The following is a 19,055-nucleotide window of genomic DNA, read 5'->3' as shown; positions in this document are numbered from 1 at the left end:
AAACATTTTCATACAAGTTTTTGTGTAAAAACAGATTTCTATTTCACTTGGGCAAACACCCAGTAGTGGGTTGCTGGGTCACATGGAAAGTGTGTGTTTAATTTTGTAGGAAACTGCCGAACCCTTGCCCAGAGTGACTGCATTGTTTTTCCTTCCCACCACCAATGCAGAAGAGTCCTGTTGCTGGGTGCCCTCGCCAACCCTCGGTACTGACAGTGTGTCTTTTCATGTCAATCATTGTCATAGGTGCACAGTGATGCTTCACCCCAGCTTTACGTGGCACTTCGCTGATGGACAATCACGTTGCACATTTTTTACATGCCCATTTACCATCCCTACATCCCCTTGAAGAATGTCTCTTCAAATCTTTTGCCCATTTTTAAAATCAGGACTTTTTCCCCCCTTACTACTAAGGTTTGAGAGTTCTTTATGTATTAAAGAATCATAGTTCTTTGAGGCTTAGGTGATTTGCAAATATTTTCTCCTAATCTATACCTTAGCTTTTCATTCTTTTGAATGTTTTATTTATTTATTTATTTACTTATTTATTTTGAGGCAGAGTCTCACTATGTCACCCTCAGTAGAGTGCCGTGGCGTCACAGCGCACAGCAACCTCAAACTCTTGGGCTCAAGATTCTCTTGCCTCAGCCTCCCAAGTACCTGGGACTACAGGCGTCCGCCACAATGCCCGGTTATTATCCATTACAGTTGTCATTGTTGTCTAGCTGGCCTGGGCTAGGTTTGAACCCGCCAGCCTCGGTATACGTGGCTGGTGCTGTAAGCACTGTGCGGCAGGCGCCGAGCCAGAATCCTATTTTTAAATAAAGCAAAAAGTTTGAATTGCCATCAGGGACACGTCTCCCACTTTCTCCATTTCCATGTATGTGCATGTTTGAGCACCTATAGTATGCAGGTCCCTATAAGGTGTTGGGTTTTAGGGGATTGGTTGGACCCAGTGCTCAGAGAATCATCTGATCAGGTCACTCACTTTCCTTGCCCCAGGGGAGGAGGTTGCTCATCTCCCAGGCTCCTCAGTTTGAAACCATGCATTAGAATCACGTTGCATTCACTGTGCATTTCTGCCCTCCTATAGATCGTTTCTTCCGCCTAAGCACTGGCCTCGTTCACCCCACCTAGGTTAACCTTGCCTGCCTTTCAAAGTCCAGCTGGCTTCATCCTTCAGGCCTGAAAGCTTCTCCAACCCAGAGACTCTGTCTCTCAACTGCCATCTTTGATGGTACCCTGCTTTCTGCCCACCCGGTGAGTTCTGAGGATTAAATAACGTGAGGCATGTAGAAATGCCCAAAACAGAGCACGTTAGAAAAATGGTTTTTATTCAAGTTTCAAAAATCAGATAAGTCCCCAAATCCTGAGAGCCCATCAGTTTAAGGTTCCCTCTAATCTGGGTTTAGAAGCCTGATTTAGGAAATGCTTTTAATGAGAGCAAAGTGGTCCACATGTCACCGTCCTCAGGCGACATATGGGGACATTCATAAGAATCTCTGGAATCAGATTCCCCAACCTAAAGAGAGCCACAAATTTTGGAGTTTACCTTGGCAAGAGGTAGTAGGAAAGATTTCTTAGTAGGAGGATATTTTGCTGTTCTAGCATCCTGCCAACATGGTAGCCCAGACCCGGCTACTAGTACAGTGGAGTTGCCTGGGCTTCTCCTTCTAAAACAGCAGTTCTCAACCTGTGGGTCGAGACCCACAGGAACTGTATTAAAGGGCCGTGGTGTTAGGAAGGTTGAGAATCACTGTTCTAGAACGAGGACTCACAGGAAGCAGACTCGGTTCTGGAGTCCTGTCCGACAGGCTGTTCCCGGGTATTGGCTTCTAATGGACAACAGCTGCCTCTGCGGTTTCTTGTAGGTCAGTGATTCATGTCTTTGCTCAGAAATGATGAGCAGAGCAAATGTTTGCTTAGATGTATAACAGAGGGACAACTGCAAAGCGGGAGACTGGCAACTGGAAATAGTTTGCTGTTATTTGATCCTTGACAATTAGTCTGAATTAGTCATACGGTGCTAACTGGCCCAGCCTTCGGGCCAGAGGGCAGACTATGAGGATACCTGGCTGGAGTGAATGGTACATAGAAAGCAGGGAAGGCCTAAGGGTTTGCTCAGACCACAGCATGGCGGCTTTCACCTGCAAAGGTGACTTGTGGGGACCACCTGCTTGCTTTGACACCTGATAGTTCTCCGGCCCAGAGGTGAGTAGCGAAGGGAAAGCTTACACACCTGTGGCTGGTGCAGCTCAAATCCATTAACATTTTTTTAATTAATTAATGATTTATTGTATTGTTGGGGATTCATTGAGGGTACAATAAGCCAGGTTACACTGATTGCATTTGTTAGGTAAAGTCCCTCTTGCAATCATGTCTTGCCCCCATTACATGTTCAGAAATTAAACATTTAATAGATTGTTTTTGTGTGTGCGTGTGTGTGTGTGTGTGTGTGTGTGTACATAGGAGCAAAGCTTAAAAAGTCCAAATACCTATGTGAACAAACTTGAATCTTGGGGACGTGGACTCATCTGAGAAAAATATATGTGCCATGATTGTAGAAGCTAATGCCAGGACTTGGGAGTAGAATTTCAGTCTAATTATGTTTACATAATTTAAGATCTTGTAGCCTATATTATGCATATATAGCATTGCGCCTACAGTCATCTTTAAATACATTATTTAGCAGATATATCATAAATATTTCTATAAGAAAGGAGGAAAGTTAGATATATAATTTAATATCACGGCCAAAAAGAGAGAAATACTACATTTTTTGTGAAAAACGTATCAGACCATCCTTGACAAAGAGTCAGGAGGAAAACCAAAAGGGTCAGCCCCCAAACCCGAGTCCCTCCTCGCGTCAGACTAGAATCTCTAACGTTAGGCAGCTCTGGGGGTGTCATTAAAGCCACCAGGAAGGCAGGCACAGTCAGCACAGCCCACACACAGCTGAGCAGGGTGTCAGCTGTTTTTATAGCAAACAGGAATTGAGGCTAAATTGAAGGATGGAACTCTCCCTTCACAGATGACTTTTTCAAAATGCACTCTTCAAAGTGTGTAAATGGAGCAAAGTGTCCCCCTTTCCTTGCCCACACAAGCACTTCCAGTGGGGCGTCTCTCTGCCTGGGGTGACACAGAGGGCTGGGGAGCAGGAGGTGGGTGTGGGGAGCCCATGCCAGAGTGGCCTTTCTTGTTGAAGTGGACAGCAGTTGGTTTCCATGGCCCCAGCCTCCTCCTCCTCCTCCTGCTAACAGCACCTTCATTTTCCTCCCAGGAAAGCATCTTTCCCGTATCTCCAGTCCCTGCTGTTTGAGTGGGATTAGAAACCCTTCTTCCTGCTGCCCTTCCTTACCCCTCTGTTCCAGGGGGAAGCTGTAACCCAGTCTCAACCAGTCAGCATCCTCCAGCCCCCTGCCGCCAAAAGGGTTCCGGGGCTCAGCCCGAGAAAACTTCTGAGAGCTGGGTGCTGGACTTGTGCTGGAGCCTCCAGAAGTGTGAGGCAGCTTTCTGGCTGTGATTGCTGAGAGGAGGGGGTGATTCCTTGCTCCACATCCAGCCATGCTGTGACCGAGTTCTCATGCAAGTTGAAGCCTCCAGGTCCATCTGTACTGGACTTCTCAGTTAACTCTGGGTCTGGCCAAGTGTGATGCATTTGATTTTCTGGTAGGTTTTACCATTTGTGGGGGACAGAGCCATCCTCACATCTACCCATCTTGCATGGAGGGGTGGCCAAGATGTAGCTTCCACTTTCTGACTCTGAGACGTCCTACAGGACCTGTCAGTACAGAAGCCTCCTCCAAAGTTCCCTCGAGGTGTCCAGCACCTGCCTCCAGCCTTCTCGAGGCATTTGTCATGGGCAGCTCTCCTGTTTTCAAGTCCTTCCTCTGAGGCCCTCATTCTCCTGCTGGGTCAGAGCTCTCTGCCCTCAGGACCCAATCTCTGAGCTATGAGCCAACCAGATGTCACTTAGGGCACTCACCTGGCATTTCTGTGTATTCACAGCCGTCTGACTATTGCAGTCTCCCCGAGGCCCCAGGAGGACAGGCCTGTGTCTCCTGCACTGTTCTGAGCATCTGGGTCCTACACGTGGGCTCCCTGGGAATGAACCGATGCCCTTGTCCCATAGTTCTGATACGTACTTTCCCTCCCATCATTTAAGCCAAGTCTGCTCTTCCTGACCTCAGATATGTGGCCATGACTCACATCCTCATAGAAGCCATTCCCAAACGACCTCACAAAGTGGGGGGCGGGAGGGAGAACTCAGGAATTACCCAGAACAGCCACACAATAAAAATCCAGGGCCAATGACTCAGCCAGAGGAAGGTCTGGCGTGGGAAGGTGTGGAGTTGCTTTGGGGAGGGTCTCAGAATCGCTAAGGTCTGTCCCCTGGGAAGCAGGGATAGGAATGATGACAGCCTTGGGCCCTCACAATAGCTGAGGAGTTTGCTCCTGGCCCCAGGGTCCTGGCCGAGGTCAGGAGCAATTGTTCCTAGGGCCGTCTCTTTGGTAGGCTGGGTACTGGGAGCCACCCATCACCCAGATGCCACCATGGACAGACGAGGAGAAATACATGCTTTTTTTTTTTTTTGAGACAGAGTCTCACTTTGTTGCCCTTGGTAGAGTGCTGTGGCGTCATAGTTCACAGCAACCTCAAACTCTTGGGCTTAGGTGATTCTCTTGCCTCAGCCTCCTGAGTAGCTGGGACTATAGGTGCCCACCACAGCACCTGGCTATTTTTAGAGACAGGGTGTCACTCTGGCTCAGGCTGGTCTTGAACTTAATGAGCTCAGGCAATCCACCTATCCCGACCTCCCAGAGTGTTAGGATTACGGGTGTGAGCCCCAGCTCCCAGCCCGACACCCATGCATTTTGATTCATACAAGGAGAGGTGATGTAGATTTTCCCAGGAAGCCTGAATATAAAATGGACAGAGAGCATGATCAGAGACAGCCAGGAGGCCCGCCAGGTTCTAAGTGCTCTCGCCATAAGTTGATATGGAATGTATAGGCTGGCTCAACAATATCGCTGGTGTGAACAGGTGTGTGTATGTGTGAGAGAGAGAGCATGCGTGTGTACATACATGGATGCCTGAAATTCCCTTTAAAAACTTGGCATGACACATTTAGACCTCTGACTATAACCTTGCATGCATCTCCTGGGGGTAGGTACAAAGTACAGCTACCCCAAGACTGACACAAGAGCTAGTGGCTGAGCACCTGGGGGCTGAGCCAAAGCCCACTTGCCTATCCTCAGCCCCACAGAGGGGCTGGGCCAGCAGGTCCAGCATTCTCAGCTATGTCCTGCCTCCCCCGCTGTGGCTCCCTATGTCCATTCTGTATACGCCCAGCTGTGGCTCAGACAAGGGCAGTTTCTATGAGTCTTTCTGCCACCCAACTTGAGAATCCTCCTATGGGCTACTACACACCTCTCCAGGTTTTAAAACAATTGATCCTCTCTCTTTCCAAGGATATAAAGGGTTACATATTCATATGTGAGAACTTAAAAAAAAATAAAGAAATAGTCTACTGCGTGGAGATATAACTAGAAGACTCTGTCTGCCAACCTGAAAACGAACCCTCACCAGACATCAAATACACCTGTCCTTTGACCTTGGACTACTCAGTCTCCAGAAATGAGGAAGAGGGGACACAAAAGAAGCCCACCTTGAAAAAAATGGGACAAAATCAATAGTTTAACACTTAAGAAAGTAATTGAGAAAAAAAAACAGTAAAAACAAAAAAATATATTTTAAAAAACAATATCATATGTAATCCCTCTACTTAGAGATAATACGTTGGTGCATTTGCAACTAATTTTTTGTTACAAAAATACTTATTCTTTTTGCCTCTAAGTTTCTCATGAAATACTATGCTATTATGGTGACAATAGTTATTTACTTCCATATCTTTTTTTTTTTTTTAGACAGAGTCTCACTATGTTGCTCTCGGTGGAGTGCTGGGGCATCACAGCTCACAACAACCTCAAACTCTTGGGCTTAAGAGATCCTCCTGCCTCAGCCTTCCGAGTAGCTGGGACTACAGGCACCTGCCACCAGGCCCAGCTAGTTTTTCTATTTTTAGTAGAGACGGGGTCTTGCTCTTTGCTTAGGCTGGTCTTGAACTCCTGAACTCAGGCAAGCCACCCACTTTGGCCTCCTGGAGTGCTGGCATTACAGGCGTGAGCTGCTGTACCTGGCCTTAAAATATATTTTCTCTTGCCTTTGTGTGGTATTTGCTGATGAACATTGGAGGATGCAACCGCTTTTCCTTAGGGTGCTGGTGTTGCTGGAGATGTCCCTGAAGACGTCCGTGGCGGAGTTACCCATGATCGCAGTGAGCAGGGCTGGCGCTGCACCGCCGGAGCTTGAGCTAATGTTTGCAGCAGCACTAGCTTGGTGCCCTCCTGTCCTCAGTTTCCCCCTTGTGCCGTGAGCACGAGGCTGTGTTATCCACAGTTTAGCAAATGCCTCTGGAATCTTTGAAGCTGTTTTTAATCATAATAAAAATATTTTAACTTATAATTCCAGAAAGAGATAGGTATGGGAGTCTTTATAAAGTACAGAAACCCAGTTGAGCATAATTTGAAAGTAATTTGAATGGTAATGAGTTTTTTTTTTAAATGTAAATAGGAGGAAAAACTTGCTAGGTTCCAATGTAACACGTACACCGAAATATATTTCTTTCAATAGAAGTGTCAAGGAAGCCTCAGATGCTGCAGGTGTCAGTGGCATGAATTATAATAACAAGGCATGTTCTGCAGCTGTGGGCTGGAGGGCTCAGGAGAACAGAGAGGCAGTCTCTGAGCTTATGGCCCGTGGTCCCTGCAGGTGTAGGTCCTAAACACAAACGAGGGACAGGATGTGGCCAGGGAGGACCGCGACTGCTCTTGATAAAGACTTACAGAAAGGTGACCTGGAAGAGTTCTTAGGGTTGGAGGGACAAGGGGACCCCCAAACATCAGGCATCTGAAAGGACTCTCCACCTAAGTATATTTATTTACCTAATGCGTTTATTCAATTTTGCTTATTCCTTGTGTTCACACACATCTATCAGAAAGGAGCCTTTAGATCATCACCATAGATGTAAAACCACAATCACTCGCTTTGACTGCAGTGAAAACCACATCATTAGTATTACTATTTTGAGACAGAGACTCACTGCATTATTCTGGGTAGAGTGCCATGGTGTCATCAAAGCTCATAGCAATCTCAGTCCTCCTGCCTCAGCCTCCCAAATAGCTGGGACTATAGGCACCCTCCACCACACTCAGCTGTTTTCTATTTTTAGTAGAAATAGGGTCTTGCTGTTGCTCAGGCTGGTCTCAAACTCCTGAGCTCAAGCAATCCACCAGCCTCAGCCTCCCAGCCAGATGGGATCACAAGTGTGAGCCATTGCACTCGGCCAAGACCATATTATTAAATGCTAGCTGAATACTCTTGCTTGACTACAGCAGTGAGCCTTTAGGTCTGTTCCTTTTTTGGTTGAAGATAAGCAAAATATATGAATGATGTCTAAAGTTGTTCTGGCACCCAAATGAGGCTTCTACCTTGATGGATCAGAGAGAGAGAAAGAATTAAAAAGCTTGTTTCTCAACGTGCCGTCGGCTGTTATTTAATGAGTCGTTTGCGTGCTACCTTAAACCTTTTCAACTACCCCCCCCCTTAAGCATTCTATATGGATAGAGTCCAATTTCTTCACTTAACAGATGGGAGGCTGAGGGCCAGAGAGGCGAAGGAGCCCTTCTGGTGCCCCATAGCCTCTGACACCCATGCCCATGTCTTAACTTGTTGACTATCAGGTTTTGTGCCGTCCACCCGGGCAGCACTTACACAAGTGGTGTGGGCCCTAAATAATGACACTGCAGCATGGCCAGGGGGCAGGAGGGCACTCGCTGGCCCCCCTGGAGGAAGAGGCAGAGCTCCTCATAGGAGCTGCTCTCTCGCCAGAACCCTGCAAGAGGCGGGTGAGGCTGCCGAGGGAAGCCCTGCTCCGTCTCAAAGATGGGAATACTCAGCTCAAAGCACAATATTTTCTGGCTCAGAGTTTGGCTCTTGGAATGGCAGCTGTTTCTACCAAAGCAAATGTTGAAAATCTGTAATTTTCAGAAATAATCGCCAACTCTCCAAAGAGATGTGTTGACACCCCAACTCCTCTGTGCGTTCACCCTGCATTTGCTCGGTGTCTAGCTGCGATGTTCTCCACGTTGCGTTTTCATGCTCCGCCCTCCCTCCGAGCAGTTGCTTGTTGCTACAGTGCATTGACACACAAACAGACCCCGAGCCCTGTCCCGCTGGGCCCCTCCCTGAATGGAGCTGGATAATTTCGTGCTCTCTCTCCTGCATCCTGAAAATCACATCTCTGCTTAAGCAGGAAGCAAATCTTCAACTCCGGCAGCTGGTCCTTGGGGAGCTGCAAGGAGTCATCACTCTACTTCGGGTGTCTCCGTCGTCCCCTCCCCCTGGTGGCCTTGCAACCTGACCCTTGTTTCAGTAGCAAATTTAAACGCATCTTCCTGGGCCTTCTCAGGGCTACAGTGCATGAAGTTGGAGACTCACCAGCTCTACATTTTAATATAAGACTCACTCAAGTGCCCATCAACTCAGGAATGGATTAATGAACCGTGGTTTATGCACAGCACGGAATACTATTTGGCCATAAGAAGTAAGGAGACTTTGCATTACCTGGATGGATGTGGAGGACATTCTCCTAAGTAAAGCATCACAAGAATGGAAAAGCAAGCGTTCAACATACTCAATACTAATATGAAACCAGTAGATCATCTAATACACGCCCACAAGCCAAACAAAAGAGACGGGAGGGGGGAGGAGAAAGACAGGAAGAAGGAAGTGAGGAGGGGGGAGGTGATCTGTCACCTAAGGAGCACAATCTACATGGCACCCCTCCTGGGCCAACGGCTCGGCTGCAACTTGGACTTCACCTAACAAATGCAAACAATATAAACTAATCGTTTGTAGCCAAATATTAATCTGAAGTTTAAAAAAAATAAATAAATAAGACTCACAGGCCTGCCACCCTGAGCAACTCGGTAGATGGCAGCCCGTGCCGGGCAGTTCTCTGCTCTCCATCTGCACGCCAGCCACTCCACGGGCGGGCCTCGATGGGGCGTTCCCTGTTGGTCAGCTGTGCAGATCTCTGCCAGGAGAGAGGGGATTGCCACCTTCAGATGCTTTTAAGACTTGTTGGGAAGGCAAGGCACATATCTGAAAAGGCTTATCAAATGCAAGATAAATAATAAGATGGTACCGTAAGACATCTGCTATCCATATGGCAGGCCCCGTTCCTCTCACTTCCTAACTCTCTATTCATTAGCTCCTTACTTGTGCTGATAATTCACAAATAATTCTTTCTAACCGTTCTTCTGTGCCAGGCACTGTGTCCAGCTTCGGGCCTAGCACATGACCTTGGCTCTCCTGGAGGTCACGTCCAACGGGGGAGGGCGACTCTTGGACGAGACCCAGGGAACAAGCAGTTCTCGGTGTGACCCTGCTCCCTGGAATGTGGGAACACAGAGCCCCTGAGAGAGCTCCCGGGAGCAGTGAAATCTGTCACGGCCTCCGTGAGACAGGCCTGGGCTCTGTGGTGCCTTAGCTCCCTACGGCTGCTGCGCCAGAATGCCACAGATGGATGTGGTGACTTACCACCACAGGCATTTACTCCCTCCGTGTTCTGGGGGCCAGAGGTCCACAGTCAGCATCGCTGGGCCCGGATAAAGTGCTGTATCACTTCTGGCCCTCTCACCCACCTCCGGGGGCAGGTGAGAACACACTTCCTGCCTCTTCCGGCTCCTGTGGCTGTCCTGGGCTGTGGCCTTCTCTTCTGTGTGTGTATGAAATTTCCTTCTGCTTCCCCTTTGCAAGGTGAATAGGGGTTATCTTTGGCTGGTTAATGATTACCACCAGGGAATCATTCCATCTCAAGATGCTTATCTTAGGGCTGTGTCTATAAACTGTGGGAGGCAGAGGCAGGTGGATCTCTTGAGCTTCGGAGTTCAAGAGCAGTCTAAGCAAGAGCGAGACTCTGTCTCTACGAAAAAGAAATAGAAAAACTAGCCAGGTGGTGTTGTGGTGGATGCCAGTACTCCCAGCTACTCAGGAGTCTGAGGCAGAGGCATCACTTAAACCCAGCAGTTTGGGGTTGCTGTGAGCTGTGATGACCCCAGGGCACTCTATTCAGGGTGACAGAGTGAGACTCTGTCTCAAAAAAAAAAAAAAAAAATCCTTATCTTAATCACCTCTGCAAAGACCCCTTTTCCTCACAGGCGACATTCACAGGTTCCAGGGATTAGAAGCTGAGGTTCTGAGGTTTGGGGGCTGCTCTTTGCCTTTCTTGGTCAGGCGGGGCTAGCCTTCCAGTGGTCACCTGCAGTGCTTAGTCTGTCCTCACACGCACAGTCACTTGTGCTCTTCCTATGATGCTTTGGCAACTTCCCCAGGACATGTGTCCTCTTTAATGAGGAAGAACCCAGGGTCACAGTGGGCTGCAGCCTTGTGGCCTCCCAGGAGACAGGGCCCCCGGCCCCACCTCCTCCCGTAGGCTGGAAGTTTCTGAGAGCTAATCGTCACTGCGTGCCTCAGTGTGAATGGCTAATCAGTCACTGGACGCCTATGTTCTTTGAACAGAGAGAGGGTCACAAGTCAAATGCTCGCCCAGGGTCATTGCAGAAACACAGACATGAGGACAAAAGGAGGGCCAGGCAGGCCTCTGCCCCCAGGGAGTTAGGCCAGCAAGGCAGGCAGGCCGCCCTGGCCCCCAGACCTCCCGTGCTGCCTCTGCCCCTGGAGGGGCCACAGGGACACAGTGCCCACTCGCCGAGTCCATTGCTATGTATTCTAGAGGCTTCACACCACGCCTGCCAGTGGAAACTGCTTACAAAGCAAGCAAAGCACAGGACCTTATGTTTTGTCCCCTTCCTGCTAAAGAGCAAATGCGGGGTGATGACATCTGTTCTCACAACCCCTTTGCTGAAGGCTCAAGACCATCTGCTGGACAATGTCCATTTCACAGATGAGGAGACTGAGGTCCAGTGAGAAGAATGACCCGACTGTGAATACGGGAAGGGGAGAAAGATGGCCAAAGGTCCAGCTGTAGAAGCCCTGTCCAGGGATTCCTCACCATAAAGGGTCTCTATTCACAGCTGGACTCTTGACCTGGGAGGATTTGTGCCCTCCCAGGCAGAGCTTGGGTGTGCACGGAAGGCACAGGAAAGGCCTGACCTTGGTCTCCTGGATACACAGGGTGCTGCAGGGAAACAAAGACCATGGGGGCCTGCCTGGGCAGGGTCCTGGCCAGGATGGATCCCCCCCAAAGACTCATGAAGTCATGGAGTTTGGAATCCGGCAGGATGAAAATGAAGGGACTGCCTCTTTCCTTCACCCCAACTCCATGCTCAAGAATTGACACCAGGTGCCCAGACTGATACCCCAGACCGTGTCGTATTACATGGCTGCCTCAGCATGGCCATTGCCAGTCAGATCTAGCATGGATGTCTGGCCCAAGCCGTGCTAGTCCCCTTCTCTCTGGGGATTTGAGTTAGGGTGGGGCAGCCCTATGAGCCAACCTCCTCCCGGCAGTGGGCAAGGGACTTGGGAGCTGTGAAGAGGGTTGGTCTGCAGAGGGAGACAGAGGGAAGCAGAGATGCCAACTGGGGCTGGCTGGGTTCCCAGTCCCAGGTTGCCTGTCTAGCAGCCAGGACTGTCCTTCCTGGCTTGAGCCCCCCAGAAACCTCTGCCTTCTGACAACAGAATTAGGAGCGTTGGCCCCAGTAGCAGTTGTGATAGGAGGAGCACAGCCCCATGCACTGGTTCGGTGGAGGCCTGAGGACCCTGCATGGGGGAATAGATGCTCCTCCAGCTCCCAGAGACCCCCAGGTTAACGTCACCCCTACCATGAGGGAAGGTGTCTGTGGGCTTTCTGAATGTCATGGGCTTTGAAGGGAGAGCAGGGTGCCCTGCAGGAGAGGGAATGAACAAGGCCTGAAAACCATCCCAGAACATGCATGTGGCTGCTGGAAAGAACCTGCTGGGCCAGGATGGGACCCACACTGTTAGGGTCAGTACCACGCCGGCTCCTCGCCTCTCAGATCCCCATCTCTCCCAGCTCCTGCAGGCATGACAATATTGCCATTCGGATGAGGGAATTGAGGCTTAGAAAGTGGATCCATTCGTTAGGGTTGAGGTCCCAGCATGTCACACGCTGGATGTGTTGAAACAACAGACATTTATTCTCTCATCCTTCTGAAGGTCAGAGCTTGAAATTCACCTGTCTGCGGGGCCCCGGCCCCTGTCCCCACGGGCCTGGGGAGAGCCTTCCTTGACTTTTCTCTAGCCATTTCTCAGCTTCTGTCTGTGTCACTCCAGTCTCTGCCTCCAAGCTCACGCCATCTTTTCCTCTCATCTGCGTCCTTTTCTGTTCTGTATCTTTTTTTTTTTTTTTTTTTGGTGACAGAGTCTCAAGCTGCCACCCTGGGTAGAGTTCTGTGGCATCATAGCTCACAGCTCACAGCCACCTCAGACTCTTGGAATTACACGATTTTCTTTCCTCAGCCTCCCAAGTAGCTGGGACTATAGGTGCCCACTACAACGCCCGGCTATTGTTTTTGTTGCCGTTGTCATTGTTGTTTTAGCTGGCCCGGGCTGGGTTCGAACCTGCCAGCCCCAGTGTATGTGGCTGGCGCCCCAACTGAGCTACGGGCACCGCCCTTTCTTCTGTATCTTAAGAAAATATTTGTCTCTGGGTTTAGAACCCACTGGGATAATCCAGGATGATCTCATCTTTGAGATCCTTCACTTAATCCATCTTTAAAAATCCTTTCTCCTCAGCGGCACCTGTGGCTTAAGGAGTAGGGTGCCAGCCCCATATACCAGAGGTGGCAGGTTCAAACCTGGCCCTGGCCAAAAACTGTAAAAAAAAGAAAAAAAATCCTTTTTCCAAATAAAAACATATTCAAAGATTCTGAGGGTTTGGATGTATCATTTTGGGGCCTAGCATTCAACCTGCTGCAGAAAGGGCAGCTGGTTCCACTGGTCTGAGTGAGGTCTGGAATCAGCCCCCTTCTGACTACTGTAGAGTTTGTCGGGCACCACAGAGAGATCTGGGAGGAGGGTTAAGTGGGAACTGAGGACGGAGAAGAGGAGGGACAGAGCCTCCCAGCTCTGGGGTATTCCTTGCACACTCTGGGAAAAAATAAACAGACATAATTATATTTATGCTACATGTGTGGCTCTTATAGAAAGTCAGCATGGGATTCCTGGGGGGGTCCCCTCCGCATCTTGGTTCCGTTTCTCCCACAAATGTTTCTTCATGGACTGTAGTTTACCTCTTAGGGATCACCCCGGGGAGCATGTAGCCAGCAACTTTGATAGGCCTCACAATCTTGAGCGCTGGAGGGAGCCTCCCACCCAGGTAAAGGCGTTGGTTAGTCCTGGATAAGAGCCTTGTCCAGGGAGGTGCCAGGGGAAGGGTGCAGAGCAGGAGAGGATTCCGTCTACCCAGCTGGGCACTCAGAGAGAAGAGATTGCCCCTTCCAGGCTGGGAGGCAAGGGAAATAGTGGCATAGGGGCCAACACAGCGGGTCCTGGTGGTACCCAGAGGGAGGTGTGCAAAAGGGAAGCATCTGCAGAGAACCCCGGAATTCTGTCACCCTGGAATTGTGTGTACAGTACTCTGCTGTGCCACACACGTTGGCCCCTCTGTTGTCCCGGCTCCCTGACACATCCACCTGCAAAGCCCTTTGTGTGATGTGTGTGGCTGGGAGGCCCTCCGAGGCCGTCCACACTTTGCACTCCATTCCCCTTTCTGTACTTTCACATCTGGCCTCTGCCGTTACTCAGAAACCTGCCCCCCTGGCGTGCGGAGGAGGAAAAGGCTCTCTTCTACCCAAACTCCAGTAAATCTTCAAGTGACATAGGAAGCTCAGTCCAACACTAGGGAAAATTGAATTTATCTTGGAAATGTTTTATTCCTCCAAAAGTTCACTTTGGCAAAGTCTAATGTACAGAAAAGCATGAAATACTAACAGCTCCAGATGATGCGAGTTGCTCTGCTAAGCATTAAGCCGCAGGGTCCTATCCCACCTCGCTCTCCCGTCAGCCACTCTCTTTAACTCAAGTGCCCATCAATGTCCCCACTAAATGGGAGTCTTACGCACATCACATCTTATCATAATGTCACAAAACCCATAGAATTACAAATCAGGTTTAAGGCGGAAAACATGACAGCCAAATATAAGTACACAAAAAGTACATTCAATATCCGTCTTCGTTTCTCCTGCCCATTCCAACCCACCTCTCAGCTCAGGCCTTCTCCGTGTGGCGCTCAGCTTGAGGTAGGCTAAGATCCATTTCAGAGAGGGCTGAAATATAAATGACAGTCCGCGCTGCACACAAACACACACAACTGTATAAAATATTTAAATAAAGACGGGGAAGAACAGAGGATTGCAGTGAAGCCTCTGGCAGACCCAGCCTTGGGGGAATTTAGCAGCTTGAGATTCATTACAAATTTCATCTTTAATGTTATTTTTAGTTCAATATTTTGTAGCGCTCAGAAGTAAATCTTGGTGTGCTGTCTCCCCCTCCTCTCCACCCCAGCTTCCTCTCCTTTGGTGCCCAATCCTTTTAGTTTTACTGAAAACCTAATACATTTCCGATGAAATTGATTTGTGACATGGTAAGGCTGTTTTCTAGCGTCTCCCGTTCCTGGATGGAAAGGGAGAGAAGGGGTGCGTGATTTGCCAAAATGAGGCGGGTTGCTCTTGATTGCAGAATAGATTGCAGGCGTAACCCTTCCATCCACCTGCTGCCACATGAAACTCCACTGTCTCCTTCGCTCCCGCACTCACTCTCTCCTGTTTGCGGGTTCCAGCCTGGCATTACAGCTCTGACTGCCGAGGGCTCTTCTGTCCTCCCCAAAGAGGGTCGTCACCTCAAATACAGGTGCCAAGGTGACAGAGAAACTTAGTTTTATGTAATTCCTGTGCGGTTGTGCTCTCAGAATGACTTTTCTCCAGAAGCCTCTATCTGGTTTGTTACCTCCAGACGAAATTCTAACAAAAGGCACCTGTCCCCACGCAGGGCAGTAAGACCGGACGTCCTGCTCTGAGGTCATTCTGCAGAATCCTGAGTCTTCCTGCAGGGGGAGGTAAACAAAGCCTAGTCCAGGAGGTGGCCAGCAAGGCCCCAAGGGAGGCAGCGGAAGTTACCTAACTGCTCACCTAGCTCCTGGGATTTATGAAATCGAAGCCCCCAGGGAAAGTTCAGACCCCAAAAATTCCCTGACAGAACTGAGGTGGGTGGTCCTCACTTGTCCTGTCAGGCAGTCTTTGACTTCTGACCCAAGAAGTGAGGTCCAGGCTGAAGTTCAGAGCAGGCTGAGAAATGGATTTTCAACCCAGATAACAGGAGACCCATGATAATTCCCCCAGACAAAGCTCTTCTAGGCATGCTACCTCCTCTGTGACTTGGCTTTTCCAAATCGAAAATGGCCCTGGTCCTTTTTGCCTACTATAGGGTTTCTGAGAAGGCTGAGGGCGGTGGCTCATGCCTGTAAACCTGGCACTGGGAGGCCGAGGTGGGTGGATTGCTTGAGCTCAAGAGTTCGAGACCAGCCTGAGCAAGAACAAGACCCATCTCTACTGAAAACAGCAAAACTCACCAGGCATGGTGGTGGGCACCTGTAGTCTCGAGCTACTTGGGAGGCTAAGGCAGGAGGATTGCTCAAGCCCAAGAGTTTGAGGTTGCTGTGAGCTCTGATATCATAGTACTCTACATAGGGCGACAGAATGAGACTCTGCCACAAAAGAAAAAAATAGAAAAAGGGGCGGTGCCTGTGGCTCAAAGAGTAGGGCGCTGGCCCCATACTGGGGGTGGTTGGTTCAAGCCCAGCCCCAGCCAAACGTACCAAAAAAAAAAAAAAAAAAGATAAAGTAGGATTTCTGAGAATAAAGAAAACAATTTCTTCTAGCATTAAGGTTCTATGCACATGCACAAAACAAAAGGAGAGAACTGGGGTGGTTATCTGAGTAATGTATAATAAAATAAAACACAATAGTTTTTAAAACAAAGATACTCAGATATTTCAAAAAAATACCCAGAACAAAAACTACTCAAATAATCTAAACCCAAGCAAGTGGATATTGGTCGTGGTTGTACTTAAATTTTTTTGTTTTGTTTTGTTTTGTTTTTTTTGTTTCTGATTTACCGAGATAACAACTTCACAGGCTGCTGTGCAGATAAAGACTGAGGTTACCTGAGCAAAGCAGGTAACCTTGAGGACACAAGTCCCCAAGCCAGACAGCAGGCTCGGAGTCCAGGAAGCAGAGACGCTGGCAGAAGGCAGGGACAGTTGATTACGGCCTAGGGAAATCATGGCCTGACAACAGAAATCGTTACATTAAGATCATTCCAGGCCAGGCACAGTGGCTCACACCTGTAATCCCAGCACTCTGGGAGGCCGAGGTGAGTGGATCCCTTGAGCTCGGGAGTTTGAGACCAGCCTGAGCAACAGTGAGACCCTATCTCTACCAAAAATAGAAAAACTAGACATCTCATATCTTGGGAGAGGGAGAGGTCAGGTCTACGGCAGCAGAGGGATTTTTTTTTTTCCTTTATCCCATGACATGACACTCTTCCACTTAAGTGCCTGCTGTCAGATTCAATGAGAAAATACGTGGAAAGCATTTTACACACTGTCTGACACATAGTAACCACTCAATAAATGTTAACTTGTTATTATTACCATTTTCCTTAATAGTAGAGTCAAATCAATTAGCCAAGCTGTCCTTTTTAATGAAAATTCTGATGAGATCATCATTGTGAGGGAGAGAGGCTTTGAAATCCCCATTAACTGGGATGATTCAAATGCAGTTGGTTGAGGGCGGCGCCTGTGGCTCAAAGGAGTAGGGCGCCGGCCCCCTATGCTGGATGTGGCGGGTTCAAACCCAGCCCTGGCCAAAAACTCCCAAAAATAAAAAACAAAAAATGCAGCTGATTAAGCTGAGGCAGTGACAGTGTACGAATTTTCTCAGGGGCCAAATCCGTCTGTGTACTGGTGGTCACCACCGTCAGGAAGGATTCTGAGGCCGAGTCTAGGCTTCAGGAAAAGCAGTTCGCTGATTCGTTAGTTGGGGCTAATTCATGGCTCTCATTAATCATAAAACTTCAAGGAAGCAGAATCTAAGAGCTGCTTAGCTTCATAAGCAGAGAGTGTTAGACTTGGGGCTCTGCAGAGGTAAGACAAGAAGGAACCTCCCAGAATGTTCCAAATGTAAACACATTTCTTCAACATTGCCTGCCTGCTTCCAAGAAGAAAAGGAGGGAAAGAAGAGGAGGGAAAAAACTCCATGACTCGAAGTGTAATGAGCTGACACACGTTATGTGTGTGTGTGCATGTATAAAACTACAAATAAATAAGAAAAAGATGAAGGTTTCAATAGAAAGATGGGCAAATGGAGGGGGTGGTGGCTCACACCTGTAAACCCAGCACTCTGGGTAGATCCCTTGAGCTCAAGAGTTCCAGACCAGCCTGAGCCAGAGCGAGACCCGTCTCTAAAAATAGCCAGCCATGTGGCGGGCGCCTGTTGGTCCCAGTTACTCGGGAGGCTGAGATAAGAGAATGGCTTGAGCCCAAGAGTTTGAGGTTACTGTGAGCTGTGACACCACCGCACTCTACCCAGGGTGACAGAGTGATACTTTGTCTCCAGAAAGAAAAATAAATGAAATAAATGGAGCCCCAAGTGGTGGGCTTTCTACAGCTCAGGCAGGTGGGGAGCAGGGGGAGGTCAGCGGGACAGCGGGGTGTCTCTGCGTCCACAGCAGCCTTTGGGTCTCTTCCTCTCGGATCTTTACTGGATGTTGTGGAAATATCCCTGGATGTGTTTTCTCTGGAAGGGCAGTCTGCCACTCACCTGTGATGCTTCTGGAGATCACTGTTACGGAGACTGAGCCGTGGGGCAGGCAGCTGCCCTCCCCCTCGGTGGGAAGCAGGACACTGGCTCCCACGTCCTCCTGGGTTTTCCTTCGAAGGCTCCTGGGCAAGTTCCTGCCGTCTCAGCACCCGGGAGGGAACTGAGCAGGATGAGGGAGTTTTCCCCAGATCCTGCCCTCCTTGTTTCCAGGGGCCCAGGACAGAGAACGGGTCAACACACACCCTGGTGTGTGCACAGCTAACTGCTGGCCTAGTCACCACTGTGGCATCAGGAAGAGAGGCCAGAGGGGGCGAGGGCAGGGGAGGGGGCCTTGTCATCCAGGCAGCGTCAGTGGCTGAGGGTTGGGCATCTTGAGTCAGCTGTAGGCTCAGCTACTTAGAACCTTGGGATTCTTTTTTTATTTTTTTCTTTTCTTTTCCTTTCCTTCTTTCTTTTTTTTTTTTGAGACAGAGTCTCACTATGTTGCCCTTGGTAGAGTGCCGTGGCGTCACAGCTCACAGCAACATCAAACTCTCAGGCTTAAGCGATTCTCTTGCCTCAGCCTCCCAAGTAGGTGGGACTACAGGTGCCCGCCACAACACCTGGCTATTTTTTTGTTATTGTTGTCATTGCTGTTTAGGAGGCCTAGGGGCTCGAACCCACCAGCCTGGGTGTATATGGCTGATGCCCTACCCACTGAGCTATGGGCACTGAGCTGAACTTTAGGATTCTTGAGTGAATGTTCCAAGCAGCTGAGATTGAGCTCAGGTTTTCCTTTTTGTCCTATATGTCTTATTCCTGCCTCACCTATCTCCTGGCCTGTCTGAGAATGGAATGGTCACGCGGGAGAAAGTACTTGGCAACATGGAAGACCTGCATGTATGTGGCTCGTGGTCTCCGTAGCCTTGGGTGCAGTTGCTTCACCTAATCAGCAGAGAGGCGTTAAGGACCTGCCTGTCAGGGAGTGTTCTGGACCTGAGGGATGCAGACAAGGACACAATCTAGCCGTCTGGTTGTTTTGGTCTAGCGCAGCAGTTCTCAACCTTCCTAATTGTGTTGTTACAAATGGAAAAAAGGGGTCGTGACCCACAGGTTGAGAACCGCTGGTCTAGCAGGAGGGATGGAAA

General features: G+C 49.2%; 1 protein-coding gene across 1 annotated transcript in view; it reads right to left on the bottom strand.

Moving 5' to 3' along the window:
* Window positions 1-9,728, bottom strand: part of TSHZ3 (teashirt zinc finger homeobox 3) — a 111,118-nt gene extending 101,390 nt beyond the window's left edge. Inside the window, exons 1-2 of the mRNA XM_053607515.1 lie at window positions 9,665-9,728; window positions 9,028-9,158 (exon numbers count right to left, since the gene is read on the bottom strand). Coding sequence (XP_053463490.1) covers window positions 9,028-9,091 — 64 coding nt within the window. The 5' untranslated portion in view covers window positions 9,092-9,158; window positions 9,665-9,728. The remainder of the gene's footprint in view (window positions 1-9,027; window positions 9,159-9,664) is intronic.
* Window positions 9,729-19,055: the final 9,327 nt, after the last annotated feature.

Source organism: Nycticebus coucang, chromosome 10 (assembly GCF_027406575.1).
Source record: "Nycticebus coucang isolate mNycCou1 chromosome 10, mNycCou1.pri, whole genome shotgun sequence".
NCBI lineage: Eukaryota > Metazoa > Chordata > Mammalia > Primates > Lorisidae > Nycticebus > Nycticebus coucang.
The sequence above is the reverse complement of the archived record's forward strand: the minus strand, read 5'-3'. Positions and strand labels throughout refer to the sequence as shown.